The sequence below is a fragment of the Mauremys mutica genome, chromosome 12 (genome assembly GCF_020497125.1).
Source record: "Mauremys mutica isolate MM-2020 ecotype Southern chromosome 12, ASM2049712v1, whole genome shotgun sequence".
NCBI classification, from domain to species: domain Eukaryota; kingdom Metazoa; phylum Chordata; order Testudines; family Geoemydidae; genus Mauremys; species Mauremys mutica.
Genome location: NC_059083.1, coordinates 28,956,850 through 28,977,473, shown reverse-complemented (window position 1 = coordinate 28,977,473; position 20,624 = coordinate 28,956,850). Strand labels below are relative to the sequence as shown.

General features: G+C 50.0%; 1 protein-coding gene across 2 annotated transcripts; it reads left to right on the top strand.

The window, feature by feature from the left end:
• Positions 1-3,136: 3,136 nt before the first annotated feature.
• LOC123346113 (butyrophilin subfamily 2 member A1-like) lies at positions 3,137-19,724 on the top strand. 2 transcript variants are annotated; one of them, XM_044983335.1, is made up of 8 exons: positions 3,137-4,318; positions 6,556-6,666; positions 6,979-7,095; positions 10,206-10,553; positions 11,064-11,186; positions 11,395-11,415; positions 13,731-13,757; positions 18,453-19,724. In XM_044983335.1, exons 3-8 carry the CDS (start codon positions 6,996-6,998, stop codon positions 18,968-18,970), a joined length of 1,137 nt encoding a protein of 378 aa, XP_044839270.1. In that variant the 5' UTR covers positions 3,137-4,318; positions 6,556-6,666; positions 6,979-6,995; the 3' UTR covers positions 18,971-19,724. The 2 variants fall into 2 exon arrangements, with proteins under 2 accessions (XP_044839270.1, XP_044839269.1); XM_044983334.1 differs by lacking the exon at positions 6,556-6,666 and having other exon boundaries at positions 3,138-4,318.
• Positions 19,725-20,624: the final 900 nt, after the last annotated feature.

The window sequence follows — 20,624 nt, the reverse complement described above, 5'->3', positions numbered from 1 at the left end:
GAGAGCTCCTGATTTCTGTGCTAACAAACTCTGTTCTACGCTGTGTTCCCAGCAACCAATAAACCTTCTGGTTTCAAAGCTGGCTGAGAGTCACAGCTGACAATGGAGGTGGGGTGCAGGGCTCCTGTGGTGAGCGTGTGTCAGGCTTCTCCTTAGGCTGCCCCCAGGGATGAGGCTGGGGCCGTGTGCCCCTCCCTGGGCTCCAGGGCCAGGTAGGCTGGGACCACATGCTCAGTGGGTCTGGGGGATGTTGGGGGAGCTCAGGGGCTAGGAGGGGCTTGCCTCCCCAGCCCTAGATTCACCCCACTCCAGCTGTTCCCCGTTCTTGTCCCTGGCTCCTAGTCCCAGGCGGGGTGTGTGTGTGTGTGTGAAAGAATCTGTACAGTGAGGGGAGGGCACTGAGATCCATTGAACCAAACTGTGAACCCTGGATAGGATGGAAACTCCTTCAACCCCGGGTGGGGGGCCGGCAGGGCCCCACCAGCCTAGAGCCAGCGCCTGTGCTGCTCCACTCCCAACCCTGGTTGTGCCCCTGGGCCCCTCTCCTTCCCCGCCCCCAGCTGGACCCCCTCCCACCCTGCATTCAGTTTGGCCCCTGCCCACCTTCCGCGCCCCCCTCAGATCCCCCTGAGCTGCAGCCTCCGTCCGCACCAGCGCGGCCAGGGGCCGGGAAACAAAGCAGCGGATGGGGGAGGAGGACGGGGGGGGATGGAGGGTAACGTGATCCCGCCCCCGCTCCGCATCCACGGGGGCCGCTCCCAGCGGAGCTGGCTGCGATTCTCGCCCCGGGCCAAACCTCCCCCTGCAGCCCGGGGGTGCCGGGGGGGGCGGGTCTCTCTCACCTTCCCTACGAGCGGGGCCCCCGGGGCAGGGGCCGGGCCGGGCTGGGGGCTCTGCCCTGGGAGAGGCTCCTGGGGGGGGGGAGCAGCGGGAAGGGCCCTGCTGGAGATTCCCCTCTCCCGGCTGCAGCCAGGGCTCCGGGCTCCCAGCACCAGCCGCCCCCCGGGGCTCGGGGATCTCGCCAGGAGCCTGGGAGCCAGAGTCACCGCAGCGGCTGCGAGTCACTTCCTGCGGCCGGGCCGGAGCCCAGCGCTCGCTGCCCGGAGCCGCCTCCCGGCTGCTCCTGGGTCCTAGCGCTGAAGGGATCGCGCTGCAGCATCTCGGGGTCCGGCTCCTGTTCCACTCCCAGACTTTAGGATCGGAGAGGGACCATCACCATCATCTAGCCCAGGGGGGTCTCCTGACTAAAATTTTGGCGGCCTCAGAGTGTGGGCAGCAGCTCTCGCTGGTGGCCGTTCTGACACTTTTCTCTAAAATAATGAATTTTACCAAAAACCAGGAGCTGTGCACGTCAGCCGGGCTCAGCAACGTGTCTGTACACAGTAAAAATTATGATGTCCATGGGGGCTGTCCCCACGAGCGGCTCCCTGTCCCTGCTGTTGCTGGCAGAGGCACGGCCAGGCGGCTCTGCACGCTGCCTCCGTTCCCCCAGCCGGAGCGCTGACTCTGTGACTCTCAGCCCATTGGCTGGGAACCACGCAAATGGGAGCTGTGGGGGTGGCACCTGAGGACAGGGCAGCTCAAGTAGAAGCCAGAGGGGGGGCCATGCTGCTGCTTCCAGGAGTTGTTTGAGGTAAGCGCTGCATGGAGCCTGAACACATCTCCGGTGCCCCACCCTTCTGCCTCAGCCCCGATCCCCCTCCCGCCCTCCAAACCTCTTGGTCCCAGCCTGGAGCACCATCCTGCACCCCAAACCATCATCCCCAACCCCACCCCACAGCCCTCACCCCCCCATGCCTCACCCTCCTGTTCCAGCCCTGATCCACCTCTGAAACCCTCAGTGCCAGCACCCTCCTACATCCCCACCCCAGAGCCTGAACCCCCAGCTGGAGCCCTCACATGCCACAATCCCCTGTCCCAGCCCTGAGCTCCTTCCCACACTCTGAACCCTTCAGCCCCAGCCTGGAGCTCCCTCCTCCACCCCAAATCCCTCATCCCCAGCCCCACACAACAGCCTGCACCCCCAGCCAGAGCCCTCACCCCACCCCCACATCCAAACCCCCTGCTCCAACCCAGAGCCCCATCCTGCACCCTGAACCCCTCGTGTCTGGCCCCACCCCAGAACCCACACTCCCAGCCCAGAGCCTGTACCTCCTCCCACACCCCAACCGCCTGCCTCAGCCCAGAGCCCCCTCCTGCCCACCATCAAGTGTCTGTCGTGCACCATGGTGGTGCTGACCCCTGCACAGAGATAAGTGGGAGAAGGGTCCTACTATTTTGGGGATCTTTCCTTTTACACCCCAGCCCGCTGGAATCGAATAGCAGAAGAATCGGAGTCCTTGCTCCCAGGGCTGTCCCTAGCCATTTGGGTGCTCTGTGCAGCCCCCCTGTGGGGGGGGGGCTGTGTGGGGCTCCAGACCTCCCCCACAAGGGTCTGGGAGGCAGGAACTGTGGGGGGCACTTTTAGGGTCCCCACAGGTCCAGCATGGCCTAGGGGATTAGTGGGGACCTGGAGCAGGGCGCTCCGCTTCCCTTGTCTTGGCCCCAGCTATGTCGCTCGGGGGAGAGGGCTTGGGGGAAGGTAACCCCCCACCCCCCCGGCGGGAAGCTGAGCAGCCTGGCCTCAGCCAGCTCCCAGCTGCAGCACTCCACTGCCCACCGCGGGTGAGTGCAGTGGGAGGGGGAACCTTTCTCTAACCCCCTCCCTTCCTGAGCAACATGGCTGGGGCCGCATTGCTCCACTTCCCGCCGCCGTTGAGTGTGGGGTGGGAGGGGGTCATCCTTTCCCCAACCTCCCTGCACTCACCGGTGGCGGGAAGCAAAGTGCGAAGAGGGCAGGGGAGTTCTGTGGGTTGTGGAGGGGTGGCTAGGGGTCAGGGCGGTCAGAGGGCAGGAAACAGGGGGATTGAATGGGGGCAAGGGTCCTGGAGGGGCAGTCAGGAAGGATCTGGGGTTGGATGAGGTGGTGGTGGGCAGTCACGGACAGAGAGAAGGGGTGGTTGGATGGGGCAGGGGTCCCGGGGGGCCATCAAGGATGAGAGGAGGGGTTGGATCGGGCATCAGGGGGCAGTCAGGGGACAGGGAAGGGGGGTGGATGGGTCAGGGGTCCCCGGGGGAGGTGTCAAGGAACATGGGTTGGATGGGGCATGACCCCCTCGTGAGGTGAGAAGGAGGGAACCTGTTGTTAATATTTTGGCAGCTCATCACTGCCTCTACCCCTTGGTCTAGCTACACCTCACACCAGGAATCCAGCTGGGGTGCATTCAGATCATTTCCCAGTGACCAGTGACAGCCCCATGAGGGCAGTGTTAAGGTTGCACTGGCCTGTACCTTAACTCTGTATTTCTTGGTTTTCAGACATTTGAGTTTTGATGAACTTACACCAGGTGGGGGAGATAAAATCTTTTACGGGACCAACTCCTGTTGTTGGTTGAGACGAGCTTTGGAGCTGCACCGAGCTCTTCTTTAGGGCTGTGTTGCTGGGAAGCTCGTCTCTGTCCCCAACAGAAGTTGATCCAATAAAAGATCTCACATCATCCACCTTGTCTGTGTAATAGACCGGGGCCAACATGGCTGCAACAACACAGCAAATCACTTCTGATGAACCTGATGTTTTGGAAGGTCACGATCTTCAGTGGGAAACCGGAACTTCCTTTTTGAACTCATGACTGATTCAGAGTCAGTTGTTCAACCTGTCATGATTTCAAAGAGAATCTTCTTCCTGCTTTTTCTGAATATAATAAAGGAAACAGGGCCACCCAGAGGATTCAGGGGGCCTGGGGCAAAGCAATTTCAGGGAACCCTTCCATAAAAAAAATTGCAATACTATAGAATATTATATTCTCATGGGGGCCCCTGTGGGGCCTGGGGCAAATTGCCCCACTTGCCCCCGGGCGGCCCTGAAACAAAATGGCAAAAAACACCCCTCCCCCCCCAAACAACAACGCCCCTTTTATTAACATGAAGTTCCGGTTTCCCACACACTCGCGGTGCAGCAGGACCGGGGCTGTTTCTTTAAGAGAAGACTCGACCCTCCCCACGGTTTGCGGCGAGGTAATTGACAGTGTTACTTTCACTTTCCCCGGGCGAACGCTGTGAGCCGAACGCAGGTTCATCGATTCGGAATAAAACCAAATTTCTTTTAACAACGTTCTGCGGAAAAGCCAGGACACGAAATTGCAGCTCTTTGATCGCCAAAATTTGCTGAGCAACGTGCGTGAGAATCGGGACCAGTCAATGACCATGTCACTGTCCCAGCCAAAGGGGTGAAGTCTGGCCACACCCGGGAGATTTTAAACTTCACAAAAAACCCAACCAGGTGGGTGAATTTTGCTTCAGAAGGGCTGTTTGTAACGCCTGATACCCGATACTTATTGCGGGTTAAGAACTGCCTTTTCTCCTTCTGTTCAAAACACAGGGAGTAAATAATCGTAGAAACTTGACAGAACAGCTACATTCAAAGTGATATGCCGTCAAATACGTTGCAGTTTGTTTTCATATCAATGTAACACGAGACTTTTACAGCTTGTGGAATTAGTCATTTCTTTGTTTTGCTGAATTTTATTCAAGAACAGGGGGCCCAATACTGTTCTTGGGGGAGAGTTGTAACTTCCTGTATTTTGAATAGAGGAAACTTACTGCACCAAACCCAGCTGCCATCAGTCTAGTTTTTGCCCTGTGCTGACATTGCAGTTTTCTGCCTCTTGACTGGGGGGCGGGGTGAATCCTTTTATTTTTTAAAAATAAAATTATGCTCAGAATCAATCGAAACAGAAAACTGTCTCCTTTTCTCCTTCTGAACTCACTGGGAATTAAGCATGTGCCTGAAGTTGATCCTGTGTTCAAGAGTGTCACTGAATAGGGACTTCAGGCTATATTAAAAAGGGACATTTATATATTGTGTAACAGATTATCTCCTCCTATGTGAAAAGCCATTCAAGGGGCTATATCATGAAGAAACATATAGGAGTGCAGCTATTTTAAATGGCAGTATTGTTGTGAAATTATGTTTTTGTTTTGTTTAAAACATTTTGCTTATTTTTAAATTTTTAATCACGTATTATTGCACAAAATATTAGATTTTAGGTTTTTTTTTTTTTCAGTTTTCATTTTTCCTCCCTTTTCTCCTTTGAGACAGGATAAGGGATGGGTGAATAAAATGTTTTGTTTCCATTTGATTCGGGTTTCTCATTTTGAATCAATTTGAAATATATTTTTCATTTAGCATCATTTTGTTGAAAAATTAGAAACATTGAAATAATAGGAAAACAGTTTTTTAAAAAACTGTCTAAAAGCCATATTCTATTGAAGAAAAATCATTTTTGTTTAAGTATTTTGGACCAGGTTCAGTATTGTCAACTCTCAGAGTTATTTGTGATTTTTGTGATTTTTATTTTAAGTCTCACAGTATTTGGTAATTTTCTGAAAGCCCTAATGTTCTAGTTTTTGAGTTTGTGAGAATATTTGATTTCATTTAAAGTAAAAAATAAATCTCCAGCCTTTATAGTTGCAGGGAAAAGTTTAAGATTGAGTGTACCCTCAAGGCTCAAAAATCAAATGGCAAAAAATAGGAACTCAAAATGTATATTTAAAATATTGTTTTTTAAGTCAATCAAATACCTTTTTTGACCCAATTTGTGATTTTTAAAAAAAATGTGTGTGTACATGGGGGGGGGGATTTTTTGTATTGATTTTCATAAAGCAACAAATATTCTAAAGCACAAAAAAACCCCACCCCACAAAAATGTACAGCTTGTATATGTTCCCATAATTAAGCAATTATGCAGTTTTATAGCTAATCAAAGCTACAAGACCAGACAATCATAGGTGCGGGAAGTAGGGATGTTTGCGGGGTGCAGTTTCCCCAGGTTTTATGCGAGGCTCCATTCCTGGTCCCAGGGCTCCGATCATGGTCCCGCACGTGGGGATCCACTCCTGCCCGCCACTAGCTGTGGCCCCAGCCTCAGTCCCTTTACCCCTGTCTGTGCCCCACCCTTCTGCAGATACAGCCCTGCTCCCAGCTCCAGCTCTGAGGGGAGGGCATGTGGGGTGTGAACAGGGGTAAAGGGGGCACAAGGTAAAAATTTTGGGGGCACTTTGACTGGCTTTCAGCACCCCCACTGTAAAAACTGTTCAAGTGCCACTGCAGACAGCACGAGACCATACAGTACCACACACAACTAACACACTGGGGGGTTACATTGACTTTTGAATCCTGGTTTTGGCAGTGCTGCTGCTCTGTTTTTGAAAGGCTCAAACAAATTTCAGTTTTCTGCAATAATTCATCCAATCTACACAAAGCAGTGTATCACACCTATTAATTTAATTCATCAAAGTGCTGTAGTTCTTTGGCAATAAGGGTCTGAAGGAAATGTCAGACACTCAGGGTGGATGAAAATTGATCTTTAAAAAATTAAATGAGAGGCTTTTCTTTCACTTGGATTTTTTTAATTTATCTTTCAAATTAGAATTATGATAACTGAGGCTAAGGCATATAGATATAGATATATAATGTATATATGTATAACATTCAGCAGTATATGTTTGTTTCAAAAGTTTTAAAGAAAATCAGATCAATGAAGCGGTGGCAGTCACTGGCTAAGCACCTGGAAGCTCACCCAGCTTGAAGGGTCACCCAGCATTTAACAACAGTAGCCTCTTCTGCAGGTACAGAGAAAATATTTTATGCACTTCAGTGTACCCAACTTGCTGAATTCAATGACTCGTCCATTCAAAGTTGAGAAACCAGTTGGGAGTTGAAAAATCAGGAAAGTTTGTTTTCCGCTCTGAAATTGTCATTAAAAACAAGGTGTGAGAGGATGAGATCTACGCGCTCTAAAATCTTGAAGGACACGGTGACCAGAAACAATCAGTTCAATTCACTAACTACAGATAATAGTTCCTTTTTCTAACAAATCAGATTTGAATGCAAAACATGTTTTAGTGAAGTATTTTTCTCTTCCCTATCCTGTTGTCCAGATCAAGTTACAGTGAAGATGAAGGTTCTTTGCATCTGTTCTAGCTCCACAGTGAGCGCCTCTCTGCCTGATTTCATCATTTTCTTCATTATTTATCATATTCACAAGTTGGAATCAGGTAGGAATCCCACTGGTCCTGCTGCTCCTTGTAGGATTTGTTTCATTGTAGTGATTATAAATCATGCCTATTCCACTCCTTTGTACAAAACTGAAAAACAAAAACAAACAAAAAAACCCAAACCCACCCCTACAACAAATTTCAGATTGGCTCAATATCAGTAAATAAGTCTCCATTTCCTCCCCAACCCTTCTGGAGGAGTAATTCTCCACGTGCTGCATATGAGGCAATTCAGTTTCTCTATCTATCTAGGTACTTATATCATCATAGTATCTGAGTGTAAGGCTGTATGGAATATGGGTGACCATTTATAATAGCATTGATACCAATATTACAAAATCACAATAAATCTTATACAAGATATGCCATGAGAAGTAATTATGCCGCTCTACCCTGTGCTGATTAGGCCTCAACTAGAGTCTTGGGCCCAGTTCTGGGTACCACATTTCAGAAAAGATATGGACAAATTGGAGCGAGTCCAGAGAAGAGCAACAAGGATGATTAGGGGTCTGGAAAACATTTCTTATGAGGGAAGGTTGAAAGTACTGGGTTTGTTTAGTCTGGAAAAGAGAAGACTGAGAGGGGACATAACAGTTTTCAAATACCTAAAAGGTTGTTATAAGGAGGAGGGAGAAAAATTGTTCTCCTTAACCTGTGATGATCGGACAAGAAGCAATGGGCTTAAATTGCAGCAAGAGAGGTTTAGGTTGGACATTAGGAAAAACTTTCTAACTGTGAGGGTGGCTGAGCACTGGAATAAATTGCCTAGGGAGGTTGTAGAATCTCCATCACTGGAGATTTTTAAGAGCAGGTTAAACACCTGTCAGGGGTGGTCTAGATAGTGCTGGTCCTGCCATGAGTGCAGGGGGCTGGACTTGATGACCTCTCAAGGTCCCTTCCAGGTCTATGATTCTATGTAAGGTATCAGTGGAAAAGGCTTGATTTGCTAAATATGATAAGCTTGTTTATAGGTCTGTATCATCTTTGTATGGTGAGATATAAATATGTGCAGTATATTTGTGTCTCAAACTTGTGCTGTGCATTTGGGTGATACCCCCAGACAGACCGGCATCAGCACTATCCGGCCTGCTGTAGAATGAACCATTGAGAGAAGCCCGGGGTTATGCGTCAACAGGACATGTAGACAAGTATCAGGGGGTAGCTATGTTAGTTTGGATCCACAAAAACAATGAGGAGCCTGCTGGTACCTTAAAGACTAACAGATTTATTTGGGGAAAGCTTATGCCCAAAATAAGTCTCAGTCTTTAAGGTGCCACTGGACTCCCTGTTTTTTCAGGACATATAGGGACATGCATAGGTGCTGACTTCTACTGGTGCCGGTGGGTGCTTGACTCCCACCCCCCGCCCCTGCCTCTGCCCTGACTCCACTCCTCCCCCATTCCAACCCCTTCCCCAAAGTCCCCATCCCAATCCCGCTCCCTCCCTCTCCCATTCTGACTCCTTCCCCAAATCCCTGCCCCAGACCCGACTCTTCCCTACCTCCTCCCCTGAGTACGTTCCCACTCTTCCCCCCCTCCCTCCCAGAACTCCCACTAACTTTTTTTCTGAGGGTGCTCCAGCCCTGGATCACCCACGGAGTCGGAGCCTATGGGGACATGCCGATGGACAGGGGACTCCAAGTACCTTTTCATGCACATGTGCTGTGAGTTTGTGTTTGGGGCAAAGGATATAAATGCATCTTCTCCATTTTGTCTGCAATCCTGCTTCTCGTGTCTGGAGTAACTTCCCTACAAACTGAAGCTTTGAACAAAGGACTGCTAGACCTATCCAAGCTTTGGATGTGTTCCAGAGGGACTTTGCAAGCTAGCAAACTCACCAGTGCTGCTAAGAACCTGATATGTCGATTCTAAAGTCTCTCTCTCTGTATATGTGTGTGTGTATATATATGAAAGTATCTGACTGCTTTGACCATTTAGCAACTCTCTTCTTTTTAGTTCCTTTTCTTTTCTAATAAAACCTTTAGATTTAGATACTAAAGGATGGGCTAGCAGCATGGTATTTTGGGTAAGATTCAAACTGGTATTGATCTGGTAATGTCTGGTCCTTTGGGGAATTAAAAGAACATTTTGTAAAGTGAATACATTTTTTTTAAGTAATTTCTCACTGTACTGAACCTATTTGCTGATTGGGAGCCAGAGAGTGGAATGCAGTAAAGGGGGCTGTGTGATTTCTTTTCTTGATAACCAGTGTGGGGGATCAGGAGCACAGTTTGTGACTGGTTGGTGAATCTAACTATGGTGTAAACCACCAGTTTTGGGAGAATCTTCTCTCCTTTTTGCAGCCTTCCCTGATGTTGGCATTTCCACTGTGGGCTGCCCTACGCACCTCTGGTCACGCCGAGCATCCTACTTCACATGCTTGCATCCTCTGTGACCCAGTCCTTTCTCAAACACCAAGGCAACCTGGCTAAAAGCTGAAGTGATTTGGGGTCAGTGGGGCCAAGGCATGTGAGTCCCAGAGTTGAAGACTCTGTACTGAAAATGTCCTGGCAGTGACCTTGTCTCACTAAAAACAGGTGGAGGGGGCAAAGGAGGAAAACTCAGGAACCTCCACTCATCTCAATGAAAATTGTGTCCTTATACGACGTGATAGGTGGTGGTCTCCAAAGAGGCTGGATCCCAAAACACTAGGGTGAAATCCTAAGAGATCTCCATTGACTTCAGTGGAGTCAGGATTTCATCTTTTCAGCCTTCTCATATTAATACCAGTGCTGAGAATCACATCAGAAATATAGTGAAGGCTGGAACAGATCACAGAGCTCAGGTATACAGTGTATATACTCAAGTGACCCTGTCCGGTCACGGGGCACTGAAATGGCTCTGTGGCATGTCAAATTAATATAAGGGGAGTTATCAGTGACACCCATACCTGAGCTGGCCTGTCACTTTTTAATGTAACTCTCCCCTCCCCCCCCCCTTCCTTTTCAGTTGCTTGTTATTGTGCCAAATTTTCAATGTTCAGGCTGGAAATTTGATTGCCAGGTGTCTGCCCCAGGCTGAATTTTTGGAAAGTTTGAACCTATTGAATCAGTCATTAATATATTTTTTCCCTCTGAGTTTGTTCTGTTTTTGCTTTGGTGTCTTTCACAGCCCAATTCAGAGTGATGGGTCCTGGTCACCCTGTCACTGCCATTGTGGGTGAGAACATTGTGTTACCCTGTCACCTGTCCCCCAGGATGAGCGCTGAGAACATGGAGGTGAGATGGTTCCGATCTGAGTTCACTTCAGTTGTTCACCAGTATCATGAAGGAAAGGATCAGTATGGAGAACAGATGCCAGACTATCATGAAAGGACCGAGCTTTTGAAAGCTGGCATCACGGATGGGAATGTTTCCTTGCAGATTCTTAATATCAGCCGCTCAGATGAAGGACAATACAGATGCTTTGTTCAAGATGGTTCTTTTTATGAAGAAGCCCTATTGGAACTGAAGGTAGCAGGTCAGCAGCTCTTGTCTGTATTATCTTAGTCTGGGCTGGAGTTTTTATTCTTTCCTACTGCAACAACTGTGACTAGCAACTTGTGAATTATTTTAGAGTAACACAGTGTGACTAGATTTCAGCACACGACCACATTCATACACTTTGGAAAATATGCTGAAAACTTTCCCAACGTTTTATTAAAGACCTTTTCAGAATGGTCAAGAGATTTCCTTGCCCAAAAGATGTCCACTGAAGTCAATACAGTTGTGTGAGCAGAGAATTTGCCCCTGAACTCAATGAAGCTCTGAATACCATGAATCAAACCAGGCCTGTTCATTCACAGGTTAATCAGTGCTGGTTGGAGTAATTTTTAAAATCAGTTTCTAGTCTTTTGTGTAGCATAGAGGGGGTCATGTTTTCACTCTGATCTTACACATGTTCTGCTGGGGCCTATTTTGTGCTATAGAAAAATACTGAGTTTTGTCCCTGCTGCAAACTAATGCAAGTCGGGGGGGCGTTATTTTTCAGATTCCTTTTTCCCGAGGGTGAATCCATGGATGGTGGCTCTGAGTTTGATCCTGGTGGTTTTGTTTGTTTCCATTGGCCTCACTGTTTATCTATTTAAAATAAAAGGACATGGGCCAGCCGCAGGTATTTAATTGCTGTGTTGTCACCTTATGGGACTTTGCAGGTGCTCTGTGCCCTGCCCGTGGGTTGGAAAGGGACTCTTCTCCCCAGACCTCAGTAGTTTCCCTGGTTTGTGAGGGGCAGGCTGCGTAAAGGGAGGCTTGAGTTAATTCCATCCCATAGGAGAAGCATTTAATTAGTGTGTATTTGTTTCTCATTCTCTATTCCCTAGATGCTCTTCAAAGAGAACTCGGTAAGTGTTTCTATTTCTCAAATGAAGCCTTGTCCATGTTATTGAAACTATCCCTGGATCCGTCACCCTTCTTGATCCATCACCCTTCTGGATTTATCACCCCTGGATCTGTCACCCTTCTGCCGGGTGGAGTCGGCGGCAGCAGCAAAGGCTGGGTTTACTATCAGGGGGTTCCTCTGAACAATCCAAAACAGAAACAACTTCAGCCTCCACCCAGTAATCTGGGAAAACTTAGCACTGCCTCTGGGCCCCTCTAAGAGGCAAAACGTCCCACTCACCTTCACTGAGTCCCTGTGGAACAAAAGAAAACTTTCATTACAAGGGAAAGGGAACCCAGCAACATTTTTGGGAAACACCACAGCCGCGATTCCAAACCGTAAGCAAGCACCCACCCTACAGCGCCTTGGCCAGTGTCCTTTGCCTCGGTTTCCTAACTTGCCGTGTGAAAATTTGATAAATGAATGTCTTGTTAACGCACCTCTCCCTTCACTGCACCCCACTCCCAGTCAGTTGTGCTTAATTAGCAAAGACCCAGCCTTCAGAGGTGCCCTCACATGGGTTCACCTCCCGCACCTGAAAGGTGGGGGAGGGGACATTGAGCAATGCATCTGCTTCTGCCTCTGCAACTCCGCCAGCACTTGCTGATGCCTTTGCCACAGCTGCTGCTGCTGGTTTCTCTTCTGTTGCTCTCCAGTCACTATGTCTGCTGCTATCTCTGCCACCACACAGCTCCACTGCTGTTACTTATCACTGCTGCTAATGACCACACACTGCCACGTCTGCAATGCTGCATTCTGAGGTTCCACCACCTACCCAGTGAGTTCAGCAGGCAGTGGGGAACCTGCCTAATGAAATCACCATTATTTTTCATTGCCACATTGTCCTTACACCAGATCAAGGTTTGGATCCTAGACCTGCTCATCAGTTGTTTCAGTTCTAACAATCACTCCACAGAAACAAGGACTCTCCATTGAGTCAAGTCAGCTCTGGCTTTAAACACTGGAGAGAGGAGGGTAAAATAGCATTTGGACTTTTTAAGGAGAGTTTATACCATCAGGCAGGAACATCTATCCCTCCCCCTGCTTTGATTTTCAGTGGGATTTGGCATTCCTATGTCTGCTTAACAAGTGACTAAGTACAGTTCTGCTGCCCTTTACTCATAGAATGTGGATACCAACATTTCATTACCCCTGCATTCAATGCTAAAGTGAATTGTGATCCAAAACCAGATGAAATTAATCATTTTGGCAAAAGCAACTCTGTTTGCAGAGCACCTAAGCAGGGTAGGTGTGTCTGTGCAAAAATGGGCTGCCGCTGAAGTCTTTTTCCCAGTTCATCAGTAGAGAGTTCATTCACGCCCTGCTCATCTATTTTATACTGCTTCTGAGCACTGTACTATCTGAAGACCTTGACAGAATTTCAGTAGAAATAAGGTCCATGGTCAATTTCATAGAGTCTCTGGCTCTTCTCCTTTTCACGGTAAAAACTTTACTAGGGGTAGGGTTGGGGGTGGGGGTTGGTACAAGATATATCATAGTTGTGAATTTCACTCTTGCTGTGACAGAAAGGCGCTTTTGATCAGAAGGGTTTTACAGCAATTCCTAAAGCAATTCCAGATGCTAGGTTCCCCTGATCTCCTCTGCAAGTTTGTTCCATTGCCAGATCCCCTCGACCAAGAATGCTTCATCTCCAGCTATTATGCATGTCCTGCTGGGATTTGTGATCTGCATTGGCTCAGACGAGCACAGCGGGTCAGACATTGAACTTTGGCCATTAATGTAGCTGGGGCTTGATCCTTGACTTGCTCTGTAGATTAGGACTGACTTGGAGCCAGTGGAGGGACTGGAAAATGGGCCTGATGTGTCACTGTGGCTTAAGCCCTGGAGAAGGCCGGCAGCTGCATTAGGTGCCAGCTGGAGCCCTCACACTCAGCTGTGGATTCAGTGAACTACAGTAACCCAGCCTGGCGGTGGCAGAGGCAGGGATCACTGTGACCAGAATCTTGTGCACAGGAAGATGCAGAGTTTCCTAGTGAGCTGGGATGTTTAGACACTGATGCTACCTGGTCACCTAGGCCTAGTGAAGGGTCACATAGGACCTGAGTATTTTCACCTCAACTTTGGTGAATGGGGCTGTACAAATTCAATGGAACGAAGGGGAGAGTCTCATCTAGTTCTTCAAAATGTGTCCCTGCTTCTGAATCACTTTGCTCTTGCCTGGGTTCAGCTTAAGCCAGCTGCTCTTCATCCCAGAGCCCTGGTGTTCCTGCATTTGCTCAGCTGAATTCTCATCCCTCTCTCTGTGTTTGGTTTCAGACTGGAGAAGAAACATCATCTGCCCAGGTAACTACAGCTCCTATTGCATCGATATCCAAAGCTCCCCTGCCCTGAGATTTCCCGTCCCTTTTTCTCATGCAGTTAACGTTTTGCACTAGCTCTTTGGGGCAGGGACGGCTCAGGACTAAGGTGAAAAAACTCAGTCTTGTGTGGTCAGAGCTGCTGGTCTGGGTACCTAAAAGGTTCCTTTGTGCATGCTGGGAGCTCAGAAGATGCTCAGCGAGATGCTGTTAGTGGCCCTGATGGGGCTGGAGGCTCAGGGAGGGCAGGTGGATAAAGGGCTGGACCAGGCCAGGTTAATGTCTAGGCTGCTCATTTCAGTTTTCAGAAGCCCTAACAGGGCTGCATGTGCCCAGACAGGTGCTGCTGCTCTAGCCGTGGCACCGGCACATGGCAGCCAGCAGGGGTAATTTGGCACATTCACTGCACACAGACACCCATTGGCTCAGGTGGATGCAGCAGGCACAGAGATAGAGACCCCATCGCACCCTGACTGCAACCCCCCAAACACACAGCAGGATCCAAGCTGCATGAGGAGCCCAGGAGCCGTAAGGGCCCAGAGAGAGCCAGTGTGCTCTGGAATTCCTTGGGCAGGAGAGGAGTGTTATGGGGAGGGGTAAGCTTAGGGCTATGGAGTAGAAGAGGAATGGAGGGATGCACAGGGGATCTGGGGAGTGGGGCCTGTGGGGATTGATACCTCTTCAAGGGGGCTGTGGCTGAGGCTGGCAACCAACAATACACCTATTGATCATTCCACTGATATTCAGTGGGGAAGTGAGAGAGATACCAGTGGGGGAGGGGGAGAGGGAAGGGAGGAGAGCTGAGAATATTGCTCAGAAGCTAAAGTATTTTTTTATATCAGGTACTACCGGAGAGTGAGGTGTCAGTGGAAGGAAATGATAATATGAAGTAAAAACTCACCAGCTACAGCTGGCACATCCAAGAGTTCTGAAGGAGCTTAGCTGTTGGAGGAGCTAGACTGGAGAATTGTAGGGTAGCAAACATGGTACCTATATAATATATGGAGATATACCGATCTTATAGAGCTGGAAGGGACTATGAAAGGTCATTGAGTCCAGCCCCCTGCCTTCCCTAGCAGGACCAAGTACTGATTTTGCCCCAGATTCTTAAGTGGCCCCTGGGTTTAGCAGGCTAATGGTCAAACCACTGAGCTATCCCTCCCTCGTAATGTTAAAAGGCACCTAGGGGTGTGCCAGGGAATGACACATTGGGAAGATTTACAGCTTACCTGGTAAATTGCCATAAATGATCATTCAAAAGAGACTCACAAAACAACTGAAAGATCATGGTAAAATTGTGTCTAGCCAGCAACATTCCTGCAAATTAAAATTGTGACTCACTTTTCATCTATTAAGATTCTTTTTGATCATGTCAGTAAAGTAGCATGTAAAGGAGAATAAGGTGATATCATATATTTAGATCTTGAAAAGGGTTTTGATTAAGTCCCTCACAAGAATCTTTTTAAGAATCTATTTAAGAAACTAAGTGGTAATGCTGATATAAATGTGTTAGTCTCTAAGGTGCCACAAGTACTCCTGTTCTTTTTAAGTGGTAATGGAGTAAAACAAAGTAATGCATTGTCAAGGATAAAAAAACTTACTAGGGGACAGAAATCAAATAATAGAAATATTTTATCTGTTATCATAGCAAAGTTTAACTGCAAGGGTTCCTCAACTTTATAGGGAGTAGGTTCTGTTTATTTATTAATAATCTTGAAACCCAGGGGCACGAGCAGTGTAATTGAAAGCAAAACCAATTGTAATGTTGAGCTGTGGCACCATCTGTAACATAACTTACCTGAGCTGGTACCAGCCAAGCTAGCCGTGCATTACAGAATCGTTGCAGGGTAGGCCTGCACCGCTGTAGCACCTAATGAAGACACTATCCATGCCAATGGGAGAGCTCCTATCAGCATCAGGGCTGGCTTTAGGCCCAAATCAGGCCCAGCGCCTAAGAGGGCCCCGCGCCCAGTGGCCTTTTTAATTTTTACTCACCTGGCGGCGCAACTGATCTTCGGCGGCGGGTCCTTCACTCGCTCTGGGTCTTCAGCGGTGGGTCCTTCACTCGCTTCAAGTCTTCGGTGGTGAGTCCTTCAGTGCCGCTGAAGACTCGGAGCGAGTGAAGGACCCGCCGCCCAAGTGCCACCGAAGACTCGGAGTGCCACCCAGTGAGTACAAGCCCCACGAATCAGGCCCTGCACTTGCTTAAGCCAGCCCTGATCAGCGTAGTTAATCCACCTCCCCAAGAGATGGTAGCTGTGTCAGCAGGAGATGCCCTCCCACCAACATAGGTCTACTTACATCGAGAGTTGTCAGTTTTATTACATCCTGCAGAGGTGTGGATTTTTCACATCCTTGAGCGATGTAGTTATACTGGTGTAAGTTTGTAGTGTAGATTTAATTAAATTGACTCAGCAACATTGCTTAGCTGTGTGAAACAGGCACACCCCAAGCAATGTCGATGAGCTAATCTAACCCTCGGTGTAGACAGCTACCACTGCTTGGGGAGGTGGGTTAACTAGAGTGATGGAAGAATCCCTCCCGTTGCTGTAGTGAGTGTCTGCACTGAAGCTGCAGCTGCACCAATGCCCGTGTAGACTAGCCCTTATGAGAAGACATCTCTTGTACCTCTCTCCAAGATGGGAGCTGTGGCCTGTCTATATCTGATACAGAACCCTCATCTGCTAGTAGTAACTTGGCAACCTACTGTGCACAAGGAGGACGTGACGGGAAGTGAGGTAGCACAAAGGTAGCAAAGTTACTCAGGCTCGTCAAGTCCAGTGAAGTCTGTGAGGAGGTTCAGAGGGACCTACCCACTCAAGCTGCGTGAAAGGGAAACATGGGAAATGAAGTCCATTGGTGATAAATTAATGCTCCGTGGAGGGAAAATATTGAACATCTCATTCAGGTGACAGGCTTTGAAAATAAGTGGCCTAAGCCCTGGAGAAGGCCGGCATCTGCATTAGGTACCAGCTGGAGCCCTCATACTCAGCTAATACTCAGGGAGAGGAGAGGCAAAAGGGCAACTGCCCTGGGGCCTGGAGATTATTAAGTTCCCAGGGCCCCTGGCCACCATGGCTGTAGCCAGAGTCCCAGGCCCTTTAAATCACCGCCAGAGCCCTGGGTGGAGGGCCGGTCAGCGCTGCAGGGTTGGGTGAGGGAAACTATCCCTCAATTCTGTTTTTCTGAATTATTCTTAGTTCAGTCCTGCTCCCATCTCTTTCAAAATTCCTCTCCATGCCTCAGGCCTCCCATTGAATTCCAGGGGAGATTGGCCAGTGACATGAATGGCAGCCGGACCAGGTCTTTGGTAACAGGCTGGCAATGTCACTTCAGAGTGTCAGAAGGGAAAGTCTAACTTCTTATTAATAATTATAAAAGTGACAGAAATTCTGCTAAGGAAGAAAGAGTCTGTTAAAATTGTAGCCGCTGACAGAGAAATGCTCACATGTGTATTTGAGGATTGTGTGGGGATCCCCAGGGCTGTTCCTGCTCACAGCCCCCTCCCTGCCTGAGGCCCTGGGGGCCTGAGCCACAGGCTGTGGAACAGGAGCAAACTGAATTCTGGATTTGTCAAATGCCCAGTAATTGAGGATTAACAATTCAGAGTTTGGAAACCGAGGAAATGACGTGTAAATGCTAAAATTCAGAGATTAGAGAGAGAGAAACAAAGATATTTTAAGTGACAAAACAGGGAGGTGAGGAAATAAAATATGCCCGGTGACGAGAACCCTGGTGCTAGAGCACAGGGAGAGCCCAGGGGGGAAGTCATGAGAGCGCAAAGAGGGGGACACCTCAGAATTTGGAAGGGCCCAGAAGACTGAGGGATGGGGCAGCGTTTGGAAGCGTCTGGAGGGCCGGCAGTGCCTGGCAGGAACAGGAGGGTGGGGAGAGCCGCAGGCCGTCAGCTGAATGGGGCTGGTGCGGAGGCAGTAGGAGTGGGGGCAGGTGGAAGGGCCTGGAGGTTTGGTAATGGTGGTTGCTTGGAGGGAACAGGCAGGTGAGTTGCTGTTTTCACCCTCACAACAAACTCTCTATAACCTTTCACGTCCTGCTGCCCTGGGCCTCCCCTGCCCCATCTCCTCCTCATCCAATATGGTTTTCTCTCCCCTCTGGGATCCCTTCCTTCATGTCTCCATTCACCTCTCTGCTTGCTCTCCCTCCTTCCCCTCCTGCTCCTTCTCCCCCAACACTCCCCTTGCTCTCACGTAGGCTGAGGGCGCAGGGCTGGGAAGCACCTGTTCTCCTCTCCCAGCGATGCTCTTTCACATCTGGGAACATGGGGTTTAAGATGGGAAACGGCAGGGAGAGGTGAGGCGGGTCAGTGAGCACTGAGCAGAGGGAGCTCAGTTTCTCACCACTATGTTGCCCCCCATCCCTCCGACATGTGGGGCTCTAGTCCCCTCCCTGGAGAGATGTGGAGCAGGACAGGAAAGAGCCTGAGTCCCAGACCTGGTTCAAGTGACCCTTTTGCTGCAGGGCCCATCTCTGCCAGGGGCGTGACTCTCCCCTGCTCTGTGCTGACATCTCAAATCTACTCCCTATTCCGAGCTGACCAGTAAATCCTGCAGGAAGGAGATTCAGAGTCACACCCCAGCTGGGGCAGATTCTGTCACTGACACCATCAAACCCTCCCCCAGGGCTGAGCTCTGCCCCTAACGCTCTGATTCTCTCTCCCCAGTGAATGTGACTCTGGATCCTAACACGGCTCATCCCAACCTCGTCCTGTCTGAGGATCAGAAAAGTGTGAGATGGGCAGAGCGACGGCAGCGACTGCCCAACAACCCTGAGAGATTTGACTCTTCGGCCTGTGTGCTGGGCTGTGAGGGATTCACCTCGGGGAGACATTGCTGGGAGGTGGAGGTGAGGGCTGGGCGATACTGGGCTGTGGGGGTGGCCAGAGCGTCTGTGAGGAGGAAGGGAGAGATCAGCCATAGCCCTAAGAGGGGGATCTGGGCTGTGGAGCGATGTGGGTGGGGTCTGTTCTGGGCTCTCACCTCCCCTGAGACCCCCCTGCCCCTGAGCTGGGTCCCCAGCAGGATCCGGGTTTGTCTGGACTGTGACCGGGGGCAGGTGACATTTATTGATGCTGGTGACCAGGCCCCGATCTTCACTTTCCCGCCGGGCTCTGTCCCTGGGGGGAGAATCCGACCCTGGCTCTGGGTGGGGTACGGATCCCGGCTCTGCCTGTGTCCCTGAGAGGCAGGAACCGGAAATCAGCCTCGCTAGCCTGATGGACCCCAGTCTCTATGACCTTGGCGGACTCCCATCTACCCAGCCCTTTTCCTCTTCATCTCTCTGGCCGCTGGAAGCACCTCCCCCGCCCTCTCTGCAGCCCCAGGGATGGGAGGGGGAAGAACCCCTGTGGCTGCAGGAGGGGCCCTGAGGGGCAGAGGTGGGGGCTGGGCAGGGGGTGGCACTAACAGCTGGGCAGGAGGCAGGCGGAGGTCGGGGGTGGCAGGGACACAGCATGAATCAATCAGGGTTTGGGGGGTTGGGGAGAAGCAGCAGCAGCCAGGAGCGTTTTGTACAGATGTGTCCTTAGATCTCACTGGGGGCTCCCAGCCCGGGATCAGCACGAGGGGAAGGGATAAGATCAGGGAAAGAAGAGAGCAGCCGAGGGGGATGATCTGTGACAGGGAGGCGAGACACAGGAAAATAAACAGGGATGGGAAGTGAGGCTAGAACAATAATGAATAGAAAAGGACAGTACGAAAGGAAAGGGAACGTGAGCGGGACGGGGAGATTTATTACATGTTACTGAAAGTGAGACTGCAACTCATTAATTCCCTATAGTAATCCCTGGCCATTAGTGCAATTTTAGTGCCATAAAGAAAACTGTTCTCAGTAGCTGGGGATCTCCTGGCCGTGCTGTGGTTATTAAAGCTCCTTCTCAGCTCCTTTTACTTTGCTACTTTCCAGCTACTTATGTAAATAAAACATTACAAACAATTCTTCTTGTTTGTTCCACTTTACTGTCCCAGCTGCAGGTGCTGGGGGCAGCATCATGGGATTTGCTTCCCAACTTGGGGCGACAAGAAAGCTGGAGCCGGTATTTATTGCACCTCTAGGAAGAGAGTTTGGGTTTTACTCTGTGATGTGTCACTAACCAGCCTGTGCTTTGCGTCTGTCCTGTGCACACCCATGTCAATCAGGAATTGCTCAGCTGTGCTCTGCGGAGAGGTGACAGGTTGCACAGGGGGCGATCCATGCAAGGACTCGGGTGTTGCAATGCTGAGTGTCACAGTGAGTAACTTTTAGGCAGCAAGAAAATCACAGGAACAGCAGCACTGTGACCCTCGGAGGTGAGTCAGGGGTCTAAACTCCCTAGACAATGCCAATCTATGGGTAACACAGGCACCTCAGTAGGCGGGGAGCCATGTAAACTAGCCAATGGGAGATGCCGACAAGGGGGGAAGGCGTGTCCTAGGTCACACCCCTCTCACGGATAGGTGCCTCAATCTGGGCTGCAGAGGAGTGTCTGTCTCTGCTTAGCAACCCACAAACAGGAACCCACCACCTGACGTCCGGGGCCCTCCAGTCACGGCAGCTGCCATTGCCTGGTAGTGATGGTGGTGGCTGGGAGCCCCAGGCCCTTTGAAATCGCCCCAGCAGGCTGCAGGGCTCCTAGGCACATGCGCTGGATGGGTGCAGTGACACATTAGGGGAAGGAAAAGTCCTAGACCCCGGCAGGAGCCGCACTGAGCAGGGGTGGGGAGAAGCAGCCCAGGACACTTGCTCCTGGGTGGGGGCAGTGGAAGTCCCGGACTGCGACAAAAGCCATGCAGGGTGGATGGGAGAAGCCCTGTACCCCAGCAGCAGCCACACTGGGTGGAGGGGGAGAAAAAGAAGC